General features: G+C 38.2%; 1 protein-coding gene across 1 annotated transcript; it reads right to left on the bottom strand.

Moving 5' to 3' along the window:
* Positions 1-10,108: 10,108 nt before the first annotated feature.
* On the bottom strand, positions 10,109-18,875 carry LOC142169039 (uncharacterized). The gene is made up of 4 exons (XM_075230234.1): positions 18,170-18,875; positions 17,273-17,449; positions 12,986-13,167; positions 10,109-10,231 (listed from the first exon to the last, which is right to left on the bottom strand). Exons 1-4 carry the CDS (start codon positions 18,873-18,875, stop codon positions 10,109-10,111), a joined length of 1,188 nt encoding a protein of 395 aa, XP_075086335.1.
* Between the last annotated feature and the right edge of the window lie 816 nt (positions 18,876-19,691).

Here is a 19,691-nt window from a genome sequence, read left to right as displayed (position 1 = left end):
ACTTGAACCATATTGATCTCATAGAACATCTCCTTGAGACCCTGGCAAACTCCATCAATGTCATCCTGAGTAGAAGGATTTTGGACTTCTTTAAATTATGGCCTGACAAAAGAGTAGGCAATGTGAGGGATTGGTTTGGACAGATTCCAACCATTCTTTTTGCGGGCCTTGGCTCTGTCTATGTTAGCTGATGTTGGTTTAAAGCCCAATCCAAAGGTATCTTTCTTCGAAAAGGGAGCAATGGGGTTCACAATTCCTTGTAGAGAGGATCCCAATCCTTTTCCTGGTTCATAGCCGTTCCTCAACATCAGCGAAGCTACCATAATAGATGTGGCTGAAAGACGGGGATGCAGAATTGGTTTTCCTTCTTCCACTTGGTCCACCTCAAACACCTCAAATGCTTGATATATGATGGATTCACATCCTTCCTTGGCCTCGATATATGGAATGGACGGGTCTTTATAGACGGATGAGTCGTCCTCCCCATGAACAATAATTTCTTGCCCGTCACACCCGAATTTGACCATTTGATGTAGGGTGGATGGTACAGCTCTGGCCATATGGATCCACGGCCTTCCCAAAAGAAAATTATAGGAAGTTTCCATATCTAACACTTGAAAGACAATGTTAAAATCAATCGGGCCGATTGTCATGGTGAGTTCGATTTCCCTAATAGTGTCTTTTTTGAACCATCAAAAGCTCTGATGCTGACATTACTGGTTCGAATTCTGTTAATGTCAATGTTCAGCTGTTGTAGAGTAGAAAAAGGACACACATCTACACTTTAGCCTCCGTCAATCATGACTCCTTTTACGTAGTTCCCTTCATATTTGACCATAAGATGCAAAGCTCTATTGCGGCCCGCCCCTTCCACAGGCAAATCATCATCGCTGAAAGTAATTCTATTTACTTCAAAGAATCTTTCAGCTATTTTTTCTAGCTGATTCACCGTTGTCTTTTCTGAGACATATGCCTCGTTCAGAGTTTTGATCAACACACGACGATGCTCTTCTGAATGCAAAAGATGAGATAACAAAGATATCTGAGCAGGAGTTTTCCTTAGTTGGTCAATGATTGAGTAGTCTTGCATTTTCATCTTCTTAAGGAATTCCTCTGCTTCTTTTTCTGCAGGGGGTTCTTTCACTGGCAAGTGACTTTCCCTGGCTTGCTTAGCTTTTCTCAATTCCTCTGGTGAATAACACCTTCCAGAGCGGGTCAAGCACCCCATTTCACCTGTTTATTTAACTATCTCTTTTCCTTTGTAAGTCATGACAGTCTTGTTATAATTCCAAGGAATAGGTTTTGTGTTTGTCACTAGGAGTTGGGAAACAGGTCGGATCATGACTGGCTCTATTATATTCCTCAAATCATTATTCGAAATGATCTTTTGAATGCCCCCGGGGATGTAAAGTTTTGGCCCACCCAATTGAACCTCAACCTTTTTTGTGCTTCCAGGAACATAGAGAATCGTTTTTTCAGAACATGCCAAGTTCAAACTAGAACTCGCACCTTTCACCATCAACGGTGCCAATTGCGGCGGGCTCACTATCACTTTTGGTTCTGGCCCTATGGTTCTAATAACCATCTCTGTCTTGCCAGACTGCTTATAATCCCGATCATCACAAATCATCCTAATAAAATGTGTATTATCATGAGTTGGGAGCGGATTGTTTGTGATATTAGGAGTATCCTCATTATTTGTTACCACAATTGCCTTTGCTTCAATCAAATTTTCAATGGCTTTCTTTAATGTCCAACAGTTTTCAGTACTATGCCCTTGGGTGTTAGAGTGATACTCACATCTTGCATTTGAGTCAAAACCTTTTGAATTTGGATTCACATAACGTGGCATAATAGGTTCAATCAACTTCAACTGCATCAACTTTCGAAATAGACTTGTATATGATTCTCCAATTGGGGTGAACTCTTTCTTTGGCTCCTGTTCTCTCACATATTCTTGTCGGGGACGAGGATTATATGGTGCCTGAAAATTCGGCCGGAGTTGACGGGAGCCTTGTTGAATCGGTGCCCGCCATTGTTGGTGATTGGGAGGCCTAGCGTAAGCCTGAGCATTAAACACTGTGTATTGTTGCAGGGGAACTGAGTATCGGGGACCTTGAGGCGGATAATAATGTTGAGGAGAATTGGATTGTCCTTGTTGGAATTGAACGTAAGAAGGAGCTATTCCTCTTTGAACTCCCCCGAACCCAGATGCCATCATGGATCCTTCCTCCTTCATTTTTCGATTTTCGAAACTGCCTGACACGCTTTGAATTGCTTGTGTGGTCGCCTTAAAGGCTGCCTGACTCACAATTTTGCCCGACTTCATGCCATTCTCAACTATTTCACCAATCTTAATCGCCTCAGTGAAAGGTTTACCAATGGCGGCCAACATGTAATGGAGGTAATCAGGATCCTGAGCTTGGAGAAAATAGTCAATCATTTCTGCCTCTTTCATTGGTGGTTTGACCCTAGCAGCCTGCTCTCTCCACTTGATTGCATATTCTCTGAAGCTTTCTGTTGGTTTCTTCTTTATGTTGACGAGAGAGGAGCGGTCTGGCACTATATCAATGTTGTACTGAAACTGTTGGACAAAATCTTGAGCCATGTCATTCCAAACGTGCCAGTGAGAAATGTCTTGATCTATGAACCACTCTGAAGAAATTCCTGTCAAACTTTCCCCAAAATAATCCATGAGCAATTCTTCTTTGCCTCTCGCTCCCCTTAATTGGTTACAATACCTTTTCAAATGGGCAACGGGATCACCATGCCCATCATACTTATCAAACTTGGGGGTCTTGAAGCCGGGTGGCAAATGAACATGGGGAAACATGCATAGATCAGTAAACGAAACACTCTTGTGGTCGCCCAAACCCTGTATGTTTCTCATGGTTTGTTCCAAGCTCTTCATTTTTCTGGTCATTTCCTCTTGTTCCGTATTCTTTTCGGGCTTTTCGATCTCAATTGGGAACATGTTATGAGGAGTATGCTTGTATGAATCTGGAACCTTTAAAGTCAGTTCTGGAGAGCAATGTTGGGCATCATGAGCATCCAGTTGTGGATCATTATTGGACTTTTGAGCAAGAACCGGTTGAGGGACAGTGAAAGTATGGACAATGGGTATAGTAGGTGGGTCATTTCTGAGGGGTGCGATTGGAGGACGTGGAATGGAGGTACTGGGGATAGTGGGAAGGTTAATGCTCGAACTGAATCCAGGTTGGTATAATGGGTTACTTGTTATGGAGATAGGCACTTGAGTGGCAACTGACTCATTATGAATATTATCCGAGGGCCCTATGGGTAGTGAGGGCGGTGCTTGTCCATTCACCCAGGCATGGTACATTTCTGCTAATTGTTGCTTCAACACTCTTACTTCTTCAACCAGTCCCGAACCTTGTTCAACCAATTGTCCATGGACATCATCATTATCTGACTCATTCTCACTGTTGTTTGCCATTCTACTTTTTCCTTTTGATCTCGTGTTGTAAGGGTGAGTCGCCAGTTTAAACCACAAACCAACCACCTATGTTTTACTTTATCTTTTAAAATGATAAACAACAAACGTGTTAGAGTTAGGCATTTTGTAGATATTAATCACACATTATATGTCATGCACCTAATGCCATTTTCATTTCTAAAATGATCTTGGAAGGCTTTATGCTTCATCCCGGCTTATTGATTTATTTTCTCTTGAATTTAACGCTTTTTTTTTCTTTTTTTTTCTTTTTTTATTTCTTTTAAGATTAATAATGGCTATGATCGCATCCGATGAGGATTGCCTATGTATCATGACGCCGCATGAATCAGACCATTACGTAGTTCAGGGGAGAAATAATAACAATATTGATTTTTTTATTTTTTATTTTTAAAAAAAATAAAATAAAAAATAAAATAGAACATACTAAAATATTTTTCATTCATTTTCAACAAATTATTTTTTTATATACAATGAGATAAAAGGAAATATATAGAAACTGACTCTACTGACTCTAAAGACATGAACATGACTGGAATAAAATAAATATTGATAAGAATAAAAGACTCCAAATATAAAATTAAAATGTGATAAATGAAAATGAAACTAAAAGCTAATTGATTGCACTAAAACTTTAGTCTTCAATGGTCTTCTTGCTTAAATTGATATCATCAATGATCTGCATCTCTTGGCCTCCATTCTCCCCCCAAAGTCTCGTACAAATTTTGAAACACCACTGGCAACTGTGGGACTAGGGTACGTGCCTGTTGACCAACTTTCTCATTGTTTAGATGGCGATGATCATCATGAATATATGCTGCTTTTTCTTCCAATCGAAGTACTTGCTCTCTAGCTTGCCCCATATTCACGTGACAATTCTGCAACCACATCTGGGTAGTATTGAGGGCGTGCCCCATCTGAGCCTCCCGTCCCTCATGTTCTTCAATGCGACGGTTTAGCACACCTCTCTCAATCATCCACTGGCGCCGCTCTGCCTCGAAATCTGCATGTTGATGACCCTTCTTCTGCCTTTTTATTTCTTCTAATTGTGCATGAAGCCGACCCTTTGAGCGTATCCAGTGGGCCCTTTCTCTTTCAAACTGCGCTTTCTGCTGATCAAACTCCAATTGTTGTTGGTTCGCATCTTCTTCAATGATACTCAAGTCTTCTTGCAGCTTATGTATTTCAGCATTTTTGTTCGCCTCAACTCTTCTAACTAAACCAATCGTGTTTGCCAGTTCTTCTTCTAAGCGGGCCGCCTCATTTTTAGCATGTTTTAGATCTTTATCCATGACCCGTAAGGCAAGTCAATAATCTTTCTCAATATTTAAACGAATCTGAGCGACTCCGGCTTGCTGCTGGGCTGTTGTTTGGCTATGGTCATCTGAGCATGCTCCAATTCCTCTTTCAGCCTTTCTATAGTTCTTTGATCATTTCTCCTCCTGTTCAACCCCTCAGGCCTATCTCAAAACAACGAAGGATCATTAAACTAGGTAATATATTCAGGGATCACCTCTCCACGATCTCGGTCTTCTACCATCTCATTCAACTCCGAGACTTTACTTGCATACCAAATTTTTATTATTTCTTCTTCGTCATGAGGTTGATCTTTACCAAAATCATAATAGAACTTGCTCATATCTCGTGTTGGTAGCACCTCTTGTAGTCGTGCAAACTGGCACATTACCCGAAGTGGAGCATAGTGCTGAACACCATCCAATCCTATGAGTACCAAATAAGAATGGTATGCAGACTCACAGATGACCTCTTTAGAGGAAAACCAATCGTAATTCCAAGTAATCCGTTTGGCATACAGAGTAAGAAGTAATTCTTTCCAGGCATCTATCCCTTCTGGTAAGTCACATTCGTTAATTCTTTTCTGGTGATCATAAGTATGATTAGGCCATAGCTCCCTAAAATCAATGATCGTAGGATGACGATAAAAATGCTCCAAAAACCATATCTGTAGCAAAATATTGCACCATCAAAGTTTCGCGCGCCCAATTTACATCTAGTTAAAGCAAGAAAAATGCAAGAAAGAATCATAGGGACCAAAGTATAATCATCCCCTTCTGAAGTCAGAGCCTCAACTACACCTGCCAAGCGGAGGTCATTGCGTCCTTCCCTTTCCGGGAAAACTACGCGCCCCCAAAAAAGCAACCATAAATGCAAACCTTCTGTGAACCTTCCATGTTTCCTTATTTTCCTTTGATTTCAATTTTCCCACATTCCTTTCAAAATTGCATTCTAGGCCATACAAGTGAAACAGAAATCCCAACTTAACCCACTTGCCTCCTAAACCTTCATATTGTCCGTAATTTATGTTCAGGAGCTTCAGAAACTTACCCTCATTCACATTTTTTGGTACTATGGGCCTTTGGCGGCGAAGATTGCGGCCCCACCCCTGAAAATGGGCGATTTCCTCCAAGGTCGGAGTCATTTCACAGTCGGTAAAACGGAACACATTATTTTTAGGATCCCAATGCGGAATCAAAGCTTTGATCACATCCCTACTGGGCTTGATCATCATCATGTGAACCAAATGTCCCAAGTACTTCTTTATTTGGTTTCGCTCATATTCCTTAAAGTCTCTCCACCAATCCCACAACAACTATGATATCTGATCGACAATCAGAAAATTTAGTATCCCTTCTGATCTGGGCCTCTTTTCAGATTTACCTCTTTCCCCACTCATGGTGTACCTGTTTACCCAGACACGAGGTTAGGCTTTAATCAAATATATTATTGACACAAAAAATCTGATTTCATGGGTTTTGACTTTATAAAAATAAAAAAATAAAAGCCAAACTGTGGGACTAAAAAAATTAATTATATTAGTAAAATAATCATGAAATTAAAAAAATAAAAGGCTCAAAATGACTATTTTTTCTTAAAAACAAGTGAACAGAAAAAAAACTGGCCTCTTTTGTTAAAACAGCCATTTCGCATTTCTAAGGAAGGTTTCAAGGCTATTTCGACAAAAGGACCGGATGCAAGGAAAAAACTAGTCAAAAGAGATAAAACTGACAAAGTGACTATATTATTATTATTATTATTATTATTATTATTATTATTATTATTATTATTATTTGAAAAAAAACAATAATAGTCTATAGACACTTTTGTTTTTGTTTTTTGGGGGTTGAACCTGATGAAGGTTGCCTACGTATCTCACATCCGGTGAGAATCAAACCCGCGTAGTTCGGTCTAAATAAATAAAATAAAATAAAAAACTATTTTGAAAATTGTGATTTTACACATTAGAACCCTTTAAAATTTTATTTTTTTAAAAAATGGGTTTTTTATGAAAATTTTGAGGAAATTTTCTCTTTCTCTCTTCCCTATTCAATCAATCTATCCTAAAGCCGGTCAATATTTCAGTAAAGCCTACCAAATAATGTTACATGTAGCACAGAAAAATGAACATGTTGGTCTGAAAAATTGATACCTGTCCTAGACGGGCCCGGCCCCTGTGCCGAGTCCCGCTAAGTCCAATGCACATGATGCAAATAAAGCGTAGCCTACTAGAGATATTCATTGTTGGTGGCTTGTTCTTCTAAGTTTTCAAATCCTTAAGGAGATAGTATCTAGACCTGGCTTACCCGGGTGGACGACCCGAGCCGAGGAGCGTCAAGCGTCACCAGTAGTAGAACAGCACTGGCTAGCTAACGGCTCTCCCGCCTAAACATGTGTGACTAAATCCTTCACCAGAAGCTGGTAGGCTAACTGGCTTTATCTCAAGACAGATATTTTGTGATGCTGGTAGGCAAACACAACATAACTACTTATGGGAAGACTCGGAGGGGTGCGAGAGATGATACAATTTATATCAGAGTTCACATAAATATTAAAGCGGTAAATAAGTGACAAATAGTACATTAGGCTTCCAAACACAATAATATCCAAAGCATGATAAAACCCAAACAAGAATCAATATATAAAGCTCGAATTCTTATTAGTAGTTATCCCCAGCAGAATCGCCAGAGCTGTCACACCTCTATTTTCCCGCAACCCTTATTACGAGGCTGAGTTAGAAGAGTTTTTTCAATTAAAGTGACGTTTTGAAGATGAATAATTTATTATTTAGAGTCGCCACTTGGAATTGAGTTTTGGTGTTCCAAGTCACCTTTTATTGAATCCCTTATCAAAAGGAAGATTTGACTCCTAATTTATGGTCTACGAAAATAGAAGACTGAGTAAGGAATTCTATTAACTGAGGGAAAGGTGTAAGGCACTCCTCGAGTCCCGTAGTTCTAGCACGGTCGCTTTATTGACTAATGTAAGGCTTAAATCAATTTTTAGCTATTCTTGTATTTTATTGATTAAGGCTTATTTATTACCGCTTAATTAATAATTATATTTTATTAATTGTGTTCACCAAGATGCGGTACGCACACAAGGTACTTCTTTAAAATTAAATGTTAAACCAAGGTATGGAATATACACATAGTTATAACATAATTATTTTAAATTTAAAGGTATCGAGACGCGGAATGCGCACATGATCCTTTTATTGTTTAAGCATATCAATCGAAGGTTCGGGCATGAACACATGGGCTAATATTAAAAGTGCGTCTAAACTTTTTCTAGTGTATTTAGAGTTATTTTCCTAAACTAATTTGAGATCGTTATGAGGTCATGATTTATGGAAATAGTTGTAGAGGAGGTGTAAAATTTGACTACTTGGAATTAAGAAGACTATTAAAAAATGTCATAACTTAATAAATCAAACGGTTCCCTCGACTTCACATGGCTCAAAATATTATCTCAGAAGTATATATTTGAAACAACATTAAAAAATATAAGCACAACAATGGAGAATAATGAATTAAAATTAGTGATAACACACAAAGCAACAAAACATCATTCAATGAGCGTAGGAAAAGAAGTCGAAAACAACAAACATTTAACTTAAAGGAAACCAAAGCTGAAACATATAAAAAATCATGTCAGCTTATCTTATATCTACAACACATATGCCAATTTAACACCAAAGCTAATAGTATAATCTTGATTGCACAAATTCATATTGACAAATAGCCAGTAGATCATGATGATAAGTACTGAATAATATACCAACGACCTTCTCATTTTAATGTCTAGATAACCAAACAGAGGTAACTAAAATAAAATTTCAACTCGATACACTATGATTAAACATGAAACAGTGTTCAAGCATTTTCATTCAAGCATCAGATAAGAACAAAATAAAGAGATAGAGTATGAAAGAATGGAACCTTTATTGCTGATAGTTTTTCCAACAGGTACAGTGAAACAAGATCTAAAATATTAATCTTCAAGCAAGCTACGGATCAGAACTCGAACCGAAATTAGCAACCTCGAACGGATTCAACTCGAGGTTAAGGAAAAAGAAAAGAAGCAGTGGCTGCTGCGTTTTTATCCCATGAAATTGTTGTCCTCTCTCCGTTTTTCCTCTAGCTGCTAGGTTTTCTCCTCTCTTTTTTTGTGTTCCCTTCCCTATGTTGATTTTTTTAGATTCCCTTCATTTACATTGCTCTCAATCTCGTTTTTCCTTTTTTTTTCTTCTTTTTTCTGAATGTGTTTGGTCCATTATTTATACATTACTCCATATATTTTTTAACTGCGTAATGGATAATTGAATGGGAATTATGGAGATCGTGCATTGTGTGTGCATATGACGTGAGGGAGTGGGAGTGTGTAGTGAGAGAGATGAAGGGAGTGGGTAATGGGACTGTTAAATCAGATTTTTGAGATCAAGTTTTGAGATAACAAACTTTATCTCTTTTAACGTAACTTCATTTTTTTTACTTATTTTTTTGTTCTCATATTTTAAAAGATAAATTAAATTAAAAATATAAGAAGATTAACCAACATTTCTTACAATATAGAAACACTAAATATTTACATGTACTTTAAACAATACTGAGAAAATATACCATAATTTACTTATTAAAATTCTAATTAAAAGAAATAAAATATTTTTGTTTGTAAATTTTCTTTTTCTCTTTACAAATAGAAATAAACTTTGTATTCTAAAAGTGTGAATATTTTTGTATTTTTATAAACTCTACTAAAAGTGAGATAAAGTTTTAAAATATCAAGATTAGACCTAAAAGAAATATTTACACTAAAATAGTATAGAATTTGGGTGTGGTCAAAAATTAGTTGTTCACAGCATGCCTCTCTTTGCTTGGAAACATGAATAGTTTTTAGGCAAAAAAAATGAACAAGGTGACTGATTTTTGACCTCACTATTATTTAAAAAGGAAAAGAAGATAAAAGAAAAAGGTGCGACCGAGCCTTGGTTATAGGCAGCCTACATATCCCGGGTTATAAGGGAATCAATTCACGTGTAGTTCAAGTGAAAAATGACTGATAGATTATGCTTAGATGGAGAGTCGAGCGAAGTTCCGTCGAGGTTCCGATCCACGGTTCCTGCTATTACATCAAATGAAAAGAAAATTACATACTCTTGAAATTTAGGAGTTACAAAATTTCTATCTAAATGCCATCTGGAATCTTGTCTTGATTCTTGACCTGCTTCCCCCATTGACTTTAGACTGAAACTTGATGCTCTCAATGTAAAAGACTATGAAATATTCTCACAGGCCTGCTTATTGATCAGGTGATAAAAAGATGGATGTTGAAATCCTATGTCTCAGCATGCATTACGTCAAAGCTGGTTCGGCTGGTATTGAGATCAAACGTTTCACTTTCTCTGGCGAGAGATGGAATCTTATTTTTGCACATCAAATCCGTACTTTGTAGAAAAACCTGCAAACCATCAAAAACAAACAAAACGAACAAAATTTTTCTGCCCCAGTTTGCTCTAGGAAATTTTTGTGAGTTATTGAAAATTCATTAAACTATATTTGCTATTGCAGAATAAAGAATTAAAAAAAGACACATTTTTTTTTGAATAATAGGGGATGTCGTACCCTATGTTAATAAGAAGGAAGGCAACCGGGGGATGTAGTACCCTATGTTGACAATAAGATGAGGCTTGTGGCACTCTGAGATGCTACTAGGGAATGTCGTACCCTATGTTGGCAGAAAGTAAGGCAGCCAGGGGATGTAGTACCCTGTATTGGCAATAAGGTGAGGCTCTTGGCATCTAGGATGCTACTAGGGAATGTCGTACCCTATGTTGGCAGAAAGTAATGCAGACATGGGATGTAGTACCCTGTGTTGGAAATAAGATGAGGCTCATGGCGTTCTGAGATTCTACTAGGGAATGTCGTATCCTATGTTGGCAGTAAAAATGAGGCTCGCGGCACTCTGGGATGCTACTAAGGAATGTTGTACCCTATATTGGGAGAAAGTAATGCATCCAGAGGATATAGTACCCTGTGTTGGTGATAAGATGAGGCTCATGGCGTTTTGAGATGCTACTAGGGAATGTCGTACCCTATGTTGGCAATAAAAATGAGGCATGTGGCACTCTGGGATGCTACTAGGGAATGTCGTACTCTATGTTGGCAAAAAGATGAGGAATATGGCTCTCTGAGATGCTACTAGAGAACGACGTACCCTATGTTAGCAATAAGAAATGCAACCAGGGGATGTAGTACCCTGAGGTGAAGATAGGGTATTGATTCCCTATAATAAAACTAAAATTAACATGATTCCATGTATATTGGATGGAAATCAAGTATTTGAGAACTTCACTTGGTGGTGTTTGTCTTTTCACGAACTGTTTCCTAAAATTGTTATGTTCCTGTTCTGAACAAAGAAAGATTCATTATTTTTAAAATGGTGGTCAGTTTGTTGCCTTGATTTATTGGGTGACTTGACCTTGAGTCTATTACACTTGTTAGAAAAGTTGACTCTGTCGATGGTCGTACAAATCGCCGGGAGATTCTGTCTTTACTTTCTAGAGATCTTCTTTCTCAACATCAAAACCAGACTATTTTGTGCCTATCACCACTTGTGTTTATGATGAAAACAACCTTGCTCCAAAAATAACTTTTAACTGAGTAACTTTTGTTGAACCTTGAAGCATTATTCAGTCCTTCAAGCCTTTTGCTCGCCAGGGAAAATCACAGATGGCTTTATGTCTTTGCCCATACGGTGTATGCCCAGCTATCTTTGCTTTATATAATGGGAAAACTGTAACCAATTTTGTGGCCTTTTCTTTGCTTTGCTTTGACAAAATTAGACTGAAAAGGACTCAAATGTAATACAACTTAATCAAAAAGTGTCCCTTTCAGAGAAAAAAATAAGAAATGACTTATCTGGTGGAATATGCTGACTTCAATGAACATGACATGCACTTTGGACTGGATGCCCGATCCGTTTGAACCGTGTAATTCTCGAAATCTCTTGTAATCTTTACTTTGAAACTGAGTTCTTTGTCTTAACCATGCTTGTGTCGGGATGTACGAAGCCTTAAATCGATCAATGATGCCCTTTGTGGGTTTTCACCAATTGACCTCTCGCATTTGCCTTTCTCTCAACTCACTATTGCCTTATAGTGCCCGCGAAGGTTTTCACTAATAAGACTCTCTCATTTAATTTTTTCTCTCTTCAATGGCTGAGGCATTACCCGTAGTATACTGACTTAGCATTCTCAAAAGTTGATCAGAAGGTCTTAGCAGGGAAAGGTAAAAAGAACTATTCAACTGAATTACAACTTTTGGAACCATTTTGATGGAACAACCATCGAAAATAAAATAAAATCATGCCCCAGTTTCTTTGAATACTAGAAAAATGTGGATTTGTGTTTTGGTGTGACCGAACCCCATAGTTGAGGCTGCCTACGTATCCTTTCGGAATCAGGTCAAACGTAGTTCAATTAACTTGAACTTGTTTTGATTTTTGTTTTGTTTTTCTTCTTCTTCTTTTTTTAAGATACATTGGTTCCAAAAGAGGGAAAAACAAAGAAATATAAACAAGGCTTCAAAGGGATAACTAGGGTTGACCAGTGTTTGGGTAGCGAGAATGATAGCCTTTTGTCATCCCAACCTGAGAATGCTAAATATAAGAATGCCCCAACAAAGCCATGTCAGACATAGTATCTCTTGACCGCATCTGCGTTGACGCGCTTCCTTTTGCTTCTTCCTGGTGCGGAAAGATACGTTTCAAAACAAGTTGTCTTACCTCGAATTGTCTTGGGCGCACTTTCTTATTGTAAGCGCGTGCCATTCTTTGTTGGTATAACTGACCAAAACAAACTGCCGCCAAACATTTTTCATCAATCAAATTCAACTGTTCCAATCGGGATTTCACCCATTCAGTGTCCTCAATCCCTGCTTCAACAATGATACGGAGAGAGGGAATCTCAATTTCAGCAGGTATGACTGCTTCAGTTCCATAAACCAATAAGTAGGGCATTGCGCCAACTGATGTACGGACAGTTGTCCGGTATCTCAAAAGAGCAAAAGGCAGTTTCTCATGCCATTGTCTAGACCCTTGGATCATCTTCCTAAGAATCTTCTTGATGTTCTTATTCGCAGCCTCAATAGCTCCATTAGCTTTGGGACGGTAAGGAGTAGAATTGCGATGCTCAATTTTAAATTTTTCACATACCTCCTTCATCAGATAACTATTCAAATTAGCAGCATTATCTGTAATAATGGTTTTTGGAATACTGAAACGACAGATGATGTTGGAGTGAACAAAGTCTACTACTGCTTTCTTGGTAACTGCTTTCAATGTAATAGCTTCCAAGTGCCAGATGATGTTGGAGTGAACAAAGTCTTCTTGATCTTCTACGACAGACGGATATATCAGTCACCTTTCCTTCTATATCTGCCAAGTGTAGAGCTCCTTTTGACAATACTTTCTTGACGAGGTAAGAATGGAACCTTTATTGCTGATAGTTTTCCCAACAGGTACAGTAAAACAAGATCTAAAATATTAATCTTCAAGCAAGCTACGGATCAGAACTCGAACCGAAATTAGCAACCTCGAACGGATTCAACTCGAGGTTAAGGAAAAAGAAAAGAAGCAGTGGCTGCTGCATTTTTATCCCATGAAGTTGTTGTCATCTCTCCGTTTCTCCTCTAGCTGCTAGGTTTTCTCCTCTCTTTTTTGTGTTCCCTTCCCTATGTTGATTTTTTTTTAGATTCCCTTCATTTACATTGCTCTCAATCTCGTTTTTCCTTTTTTTTTCCCTTCTTTTTTCTGAATGTGTTTGGTCCATTATTTATACATTACTCCATATATTTTTTAACTGTGTGATGGATAATTAAATGGGAATTATGGAGATCGTGCATTGTGTGTGCATATGACGTGAGGGAGCGGGAGTGTGGAGTGAGAGAGATGAAGGGAGTGGGTAATGGGACTGTTAAATCAGATTTTTGAGATCAAGTTTTGAGATAACAAACTTTATCTCTTTTAACGTAACTTCATTTTTTTACTTATTTTTTTTGCCTCATATTTTAAAAGATAAATTAAATTATAAATATAATAAGATTAACCAACATTTCTTACAATATAGAAACATTAAATATTTACATGTACTTTAAACAATACTAAGAAAATATACCATAATTTACTTATTAAAATTCTAATTAAAAGAAATAAAATATTTTTGTTTGTAAATTTTCTTTTTCTCTTTACAAATAGAAATAAACTTTGTATTCTAAAAGTGTGAATATTTTTGTATTTTTATAAACTCTACTAAAAGTGATATAAAGTTTTAAAATATCAAGATTAGACCTAAAAGAAATATTTACATTAAAATAGTATAGAATTTGGGTGTGGTCAAAAATTAGTTGTTCACAGCATGCCCCTCTTTGCTTGGAAACATGAATAGTTTTTAGGCAAAGAAAATGAACAAGGTGACTGATTTTTGACCTCACTATTATTTAAAAAAAAAAAAAAGATAAAAGAAAAAGGTGCGACCGAGCCTTGGTTATAGGCAGCCTACATATCCCGGGTTATAAGGGAATCAGTTCACGTGTAGTTCAAGTGAAAAATGACTGATAGATTATGCTTAGATGGAGATTCGAGCGAAGTTCCGTCGAGGTTCCGATCCGCGGTTTCTGCTATTACATCAAATGAAAAGAAAATTACATACTCTTAAAATCTAGGAGTTACAAAATTTCTAACTAAATGCCATCTGGAATCTTGTCTTGATTCTTGACCTGCTTCCCCCATTGACTTTAGACTGAAACTTGATGCTCTCAATGTAAAAGACTATAAAATATTCTCACAGGCCTGCTTATTGATCAGGTGATAAAAAGATGGATATTGAAATCCTATGTCTCAGCATGCATTACGTCAAAGCTGGTTCGGCTGGTATTGAGATCAAATGTTTCACTTTCTCTGGCGAGAGATGGAATCTTATTTTTGCACATCAAATCCGTACTTTGTAGAAAAACCTGCAAACCATCAAAAACAAACAAAACGAACAAAATTTTTCTGCCCCAGTTTGCTCTAGGAAATTTTTGTGAGTTATTGAAAATTCATTAAACTATATTTGCTATTGCAGAATAAAGAATTAAAAAAAGACACATTTTTTTTTTGAATAATAGGGGATGTCGTACCCTATGTTAATAAGAAGGAAGGCAACCGGGGGATGTAGTACCCTATGTTGACAATAAGATGAGGCTCGTGGCACTCTGAGATGCTACTAGGGAATGTCGTACCCTATGTTGGCAGAAAGTAAGGCAGCCAAGGGGATGTAGTACCCAGTATTTGCAATAAGGTGAGGCTCTTGGCACTCTAGGATGCTACTAGGGAATGTCGTACCCTATGTTGGCAGAAAGTAATGCAGACATGGGATGTAGTACCCTGTGTTGGAAATAAGATGAGGCTCATGGCGTTCTGAGATTCTACTAGGGAATGTCGTATCCTATGTTGGCAGTAAAAATGAGGCTCGCGGCACTCTGGGATGCTACTAAGGAATGTTGTACCCTATATTGGGAGAAATAATGCATCCAGGGGATATAGTACCCTGTGTTGGTGATAAGATGAGGCTCATGGCGTTTTGAGATGCTACTAGGGAATGTCGTACCCTATGTTGGCAATAAAAATGAGGCATGTGGCACTCTGGGATGCTACTAGGGAATGTCGTACTCTATGTTGGCAAAAAGATGAGGAATATGGCTCTCTGAGATGCTACTAGGGAACGACGTACCCTATGTTAGCAATAAGAAATGCAACTAGGGGATGTAGTACCCTGAGGTGAAGATAGGGTATTGATTCCCTATAATAAAACTAAAATTAACATGATTCCATGTATATTGGAAGGAAATCAAGTATTTGAGAACTTCACTTGGTGGTGTTTGTCTTTTCACGAACTGTTTCCTAAAATTGTTATGTTCCTGTTCTGAACAAAGAAAGATTTGTTATTTTTAAAATGGTGGTCAGTTTGTTGCCTTGATTTATTGGGTGACTTGACCTTGAGTCCATTACACTTGTTAGAAAAGTTGACTCTGTCGATGGTCGTACAAATCGCCGGGAGATTCTGTCTTTACTTTCTAGAGATCTTCTTTCTCAACATCAAAACCAGACTATTTTGTGCCTATCACCACTTGTGTTTATGATGCAAACAACCTTGCTCCAAAAATAACTTTTAACTGAGTAACTTTTGTTGAACCTTGAAGCATTATTCAGTCCTTCAAGCCTTTTGCTCGCCAGGGAAAATCACAGATGGCTTTATATCTTTGCCCATACGGTGTATGCCCAGCTATCTTTGCTTTATATAATGGGGAAACTGTAACCAATTTTGTGGCCTTTTCTTTGCTTTGCTTTGACAAAATTAGACTGAAAAGGACTCAAATGTATTACAACTTAATCAGAAAGTGCCCCTTTAAGAGGAAAAAATAAGAAAGGACTTATCTGGAGGAATATGCTGACTTCAATGAACATGACATGCACTTTGGACTGGATGCCCGATCCGTTTGAATCGTGTAATTCTCGAAATCTCTTGTAATCTTTACTTTGAAACTGAGTTCTTTGTCTTAACCATGCTTGTGTCGGGATGTACGAAGCCTTAAATCGATCAATGATGCCCTTTGTGGGTTTTCACCAATTGACCTCTCGCATTTGCCTTTCTCTCAACTCACTATTGCCTTATAGTGCCCGCGAAGGTTTTCACTAATAAGACTCTCTCATTTAATTTTTTATCTCTTCAATGGCTGAGGCATTACCCGTAGTATACTGACTTAGCATTCTTGAAAGTTGATCAGAAGGTCTTAGCAGGGAAAGGTAAAAAGAACTATTCAACTGAATTACAACTTTTGAAACCATTTTGATGGAACAACCATCGAAAATAAAATAAAATCATGCCCCAGTTTCTTTGAATACTGGAAAAATGTGGATTTTTGTTTTGGTGTGACCGAACCCCATAGTGAGGCTGCCTACGTATCCTTTCGGAATCAGGTCAAACGTAGTTCAATTAACTTGAACTTGTTTTGATTTTTGTTTTGTTTTTCTTCTTCTTCTTTTTTTAAGATACATTGGTTCCAAAAGAGGGAAAAACAAAGAAATATAAACAAGGCTTCAAAGGGATAACTAGGGTTGACCAGTGTTTGGGTAGCGAGAATGATAGCCTTTTGTCATCCTAACCTGAGAATGCTAAATATAAGAATGCCCCAACAGAGCCATGTCAGACATAGTATCTCTTGACCGCATCTGTGTTGACGGATATATCAGTCACCTTTCCTTCTATATCTGCCAAGTGTAGAGCTCCTTTTGACAATACTTTCTTGACGAGGTAAGGACCTTACCAATTCGGGGCGAACTTTCCTTTTGCTTCTTCCTGGTGCGGAAAGATACGTTTCAAAACAAGTTGTCTTACCTCGAATTGTCTTGGGCGCACTTTCTTATTGTAATCGCGTGCCATTCTTTGTTGGTATTACTGACCAAAACAAACTGCCGCCAAACGCTTTTCATCAATCAAATTCAACTGTTCCAATCGGGACTTCACCCATTCAGTGTCCTCAATCCCTGCTTCAACAATGATTCGGAGAGAGGGAATCTCAATTTTAGCAGGTATGACCGCTTCAGTTCCATAAACCAATAAGTAAGGAATTGCGCCAACTGATGTACGGACAGTTGTCCGGTATCCCAAAAGAGCAAAAGGCAGTTTCTCATGCCATTGTCTAGACCCTTGGATCATCTTCCTAAGAATCTTCTTGATGTTCTTATTCACAGCTTCAACAGCTCCATTAGCTTTGGGACGGTAAGGAGTAGAATTGCGATGCTCAATTTTAAATTGTTCACATACCTCCTTCATCATATAACTATTCAAATTAGCAGCATTATCTATAATAATGGTTTTTGGAATACCGAAATGACAGATGATGTTGGAGTGAACAAAGTCTACTACTGCTTTCTTAGTAACTGCTTTCAATGTAATAGCTTCCACCCATTTGGTGAAGTAATCAAATGCAACCAAGATGAATCTGTGCCCATTTGAAGCTTTTGGCTCGATTGGGCCAATGACGTCCATTCCCCAAGCAACAAAAGGCCAAGGAGCCGACATAGGATACAACTCTGAAGGTGGCGAGTGAATCAAATCACTGTGAATCTGACACTGGTGGCACTTGCAAACAAAACAAAAGCAATCTCGTTCCATAGTAAGCCAATAATATCCTGCCCGAAGGATTTTCTTTGCTAGAACATATCCATTCATGTGCGGACCACAAACTCCCGAATGCACCTCATTCATAATCATTTCAGCTTCTTTGGCATCCACACATCTCAACAAATTCAAATCCAGAGTTCTTTTGTATAGGATTTCTCCACTCAAAAAGAAACCATTAGAGAGTCGCCTGATAGTTCTCTTTTGATCCCTGTTAGCATGTTCCGAATATTCTCTTGTTTTCAGAAACTGTTTAATATCACGATACCATGGTGCACCATCTGGTTCTGCTTCAATTGTATTGCAATAACCATGTTGATACCGAATTTGAATTTCTAATGGGTCAATGTGAGTATTACCTGGATATGGAAGCATTGAGGCTAGGGTGGCCAAGGCATCAGCTAATTCATTGTGAAACCTGTGAATGTACATGAATTCGATGGACTTGAACCTTTTGCTAAGATCCTCCACACATTGTCTATATGGAATGAGCTTGATGTCTCGAGTCTCCCAATCACCTTGAGCCTGCCGAATAAGCAAATCTAAATCTCCCATCACCAACAGTTCATGCACATTTAGATTTATTGCCATGTTCAGATCCATGATGCAAGCTTTATATTCTGCTGTGTTGTTTGTATAGAAAAAACAAAGTCGCGCCGTAGCAGGGTAATGTTGCCCAGTAGGTGATACTATAATTGTCCCAATCCCTATGCCTTTGATGTTGACAACCCCATCAAAGTATAGTTTCCAGATTTGACTGTTATCTTGGACTACTTCTTCAACTAAATTAACCTCTTCATCTGGGAAATATGTGTTCAAAGATTCATACTCATCATCAACCGGGTTTTCTGCCAGATGATCAGCCAAAACGTGTGCCTTCATGGCAGTGCGAGTGATATAAACAATATCAAACTCTGTGAGCAAGATTTGCCACTTTGCCAATTTGCCTGTTGGCATCGGCTTCTGAAAGATGTACTTCAGGGGATCCATTCGGGATATGAGGTAAGTTGTATAGGCCAAAAGATAATACCTAAGCTTCTGGGCGACCCAGGTTAAGGCACAACATGTCTTTTCCAAAAGAGTGTATTTGGCCTCATAAGTGGTGAACTGTTTGCCCAAATAATATATTGCTTGTTCCCTTTTGCCTGTGGCATCATGTTGACCCAGAACACAACCAAAGGAACTATCCATTACTGACAGATATAAAAACAGAGGCCTATCAGGTTCTGGCGGGACCAAAACAGGGGGATTTGACAAATATTCCTTGATCTTAGCAAAAGCTTCTTGGCACTCATCTGTCTACTTGATAGCGGCGTTCTTTTTCAACAACTTAAAAATAGGCTCACATTTGGTTGTAAGCTACGAGATGAACCTGCTAATATAATTCAACCTCCCGAGTAAACTCATGACTTCTGTTTTGTTCTTCGGGGGAGGCAGCTCTCGAATGGTCTTTATCTTGGAGGGATCTAACTCAATGCCTCTTCGACTAACTATAAAACCCAAAAGCTTCCCAGAAGGAACTCCAAATGCACATTTAGCTGGATTGAGTTTGAGATTGTACCTTCGTAGCCTTTCAAAGAACTTTTTCAAGTCTTGCACATGGTAAGCTTGTGTTCTCGACTTAATGATCACATCATCAACGTACACTTCAATCTCTTTATGCATCATGTCATGGAATATGGTAGTCATGGCTCTCAT

Source organism: Nicotiana tabacum, chromosome 14 (assembly GCF_000715075.1).
Source record: "Nicotiana tabacum cultivar K326 chromosome 14, ASM71507v2, whole genome shotgun sequence".
NCBI lineage: Eukaryota > Viridiplantae > Streptophyta > Magnoliopsida > Solanales > Solanaceae > Nicotiana > Nicotiana tabacum.
The sequence above is the reverse complement of the archived record's forward strand: the minus strand, read 5'-3'. Positions and strand labels throughout refer to the sequence as shown.

Bases quoted from the DNA above. Each gene is read 5' to 3' on its own strand.
- LOC142169039 (XM_075230234.1), bottom strand. From the start codon at position 18,875: ATGAAGGCACACGTTTTGGCTGATCATCTGGCAGAAAACCCGGTTGAT. The intron at 17,450-18,169 runs GTTTCTTTTTGA...TCCGTACATCAG, and splicing joins TATCAGGCGACTCTCTAATG to TTGGCGCAATTCCTTACTTA. The intron at 10,232-12,985 runs GTATGTGAAAAA...GATGGTTTGCAG, and splicing joins ATAGTTATCTGATGAAGGAG to GTTTTTCTACAAAGTACGGA.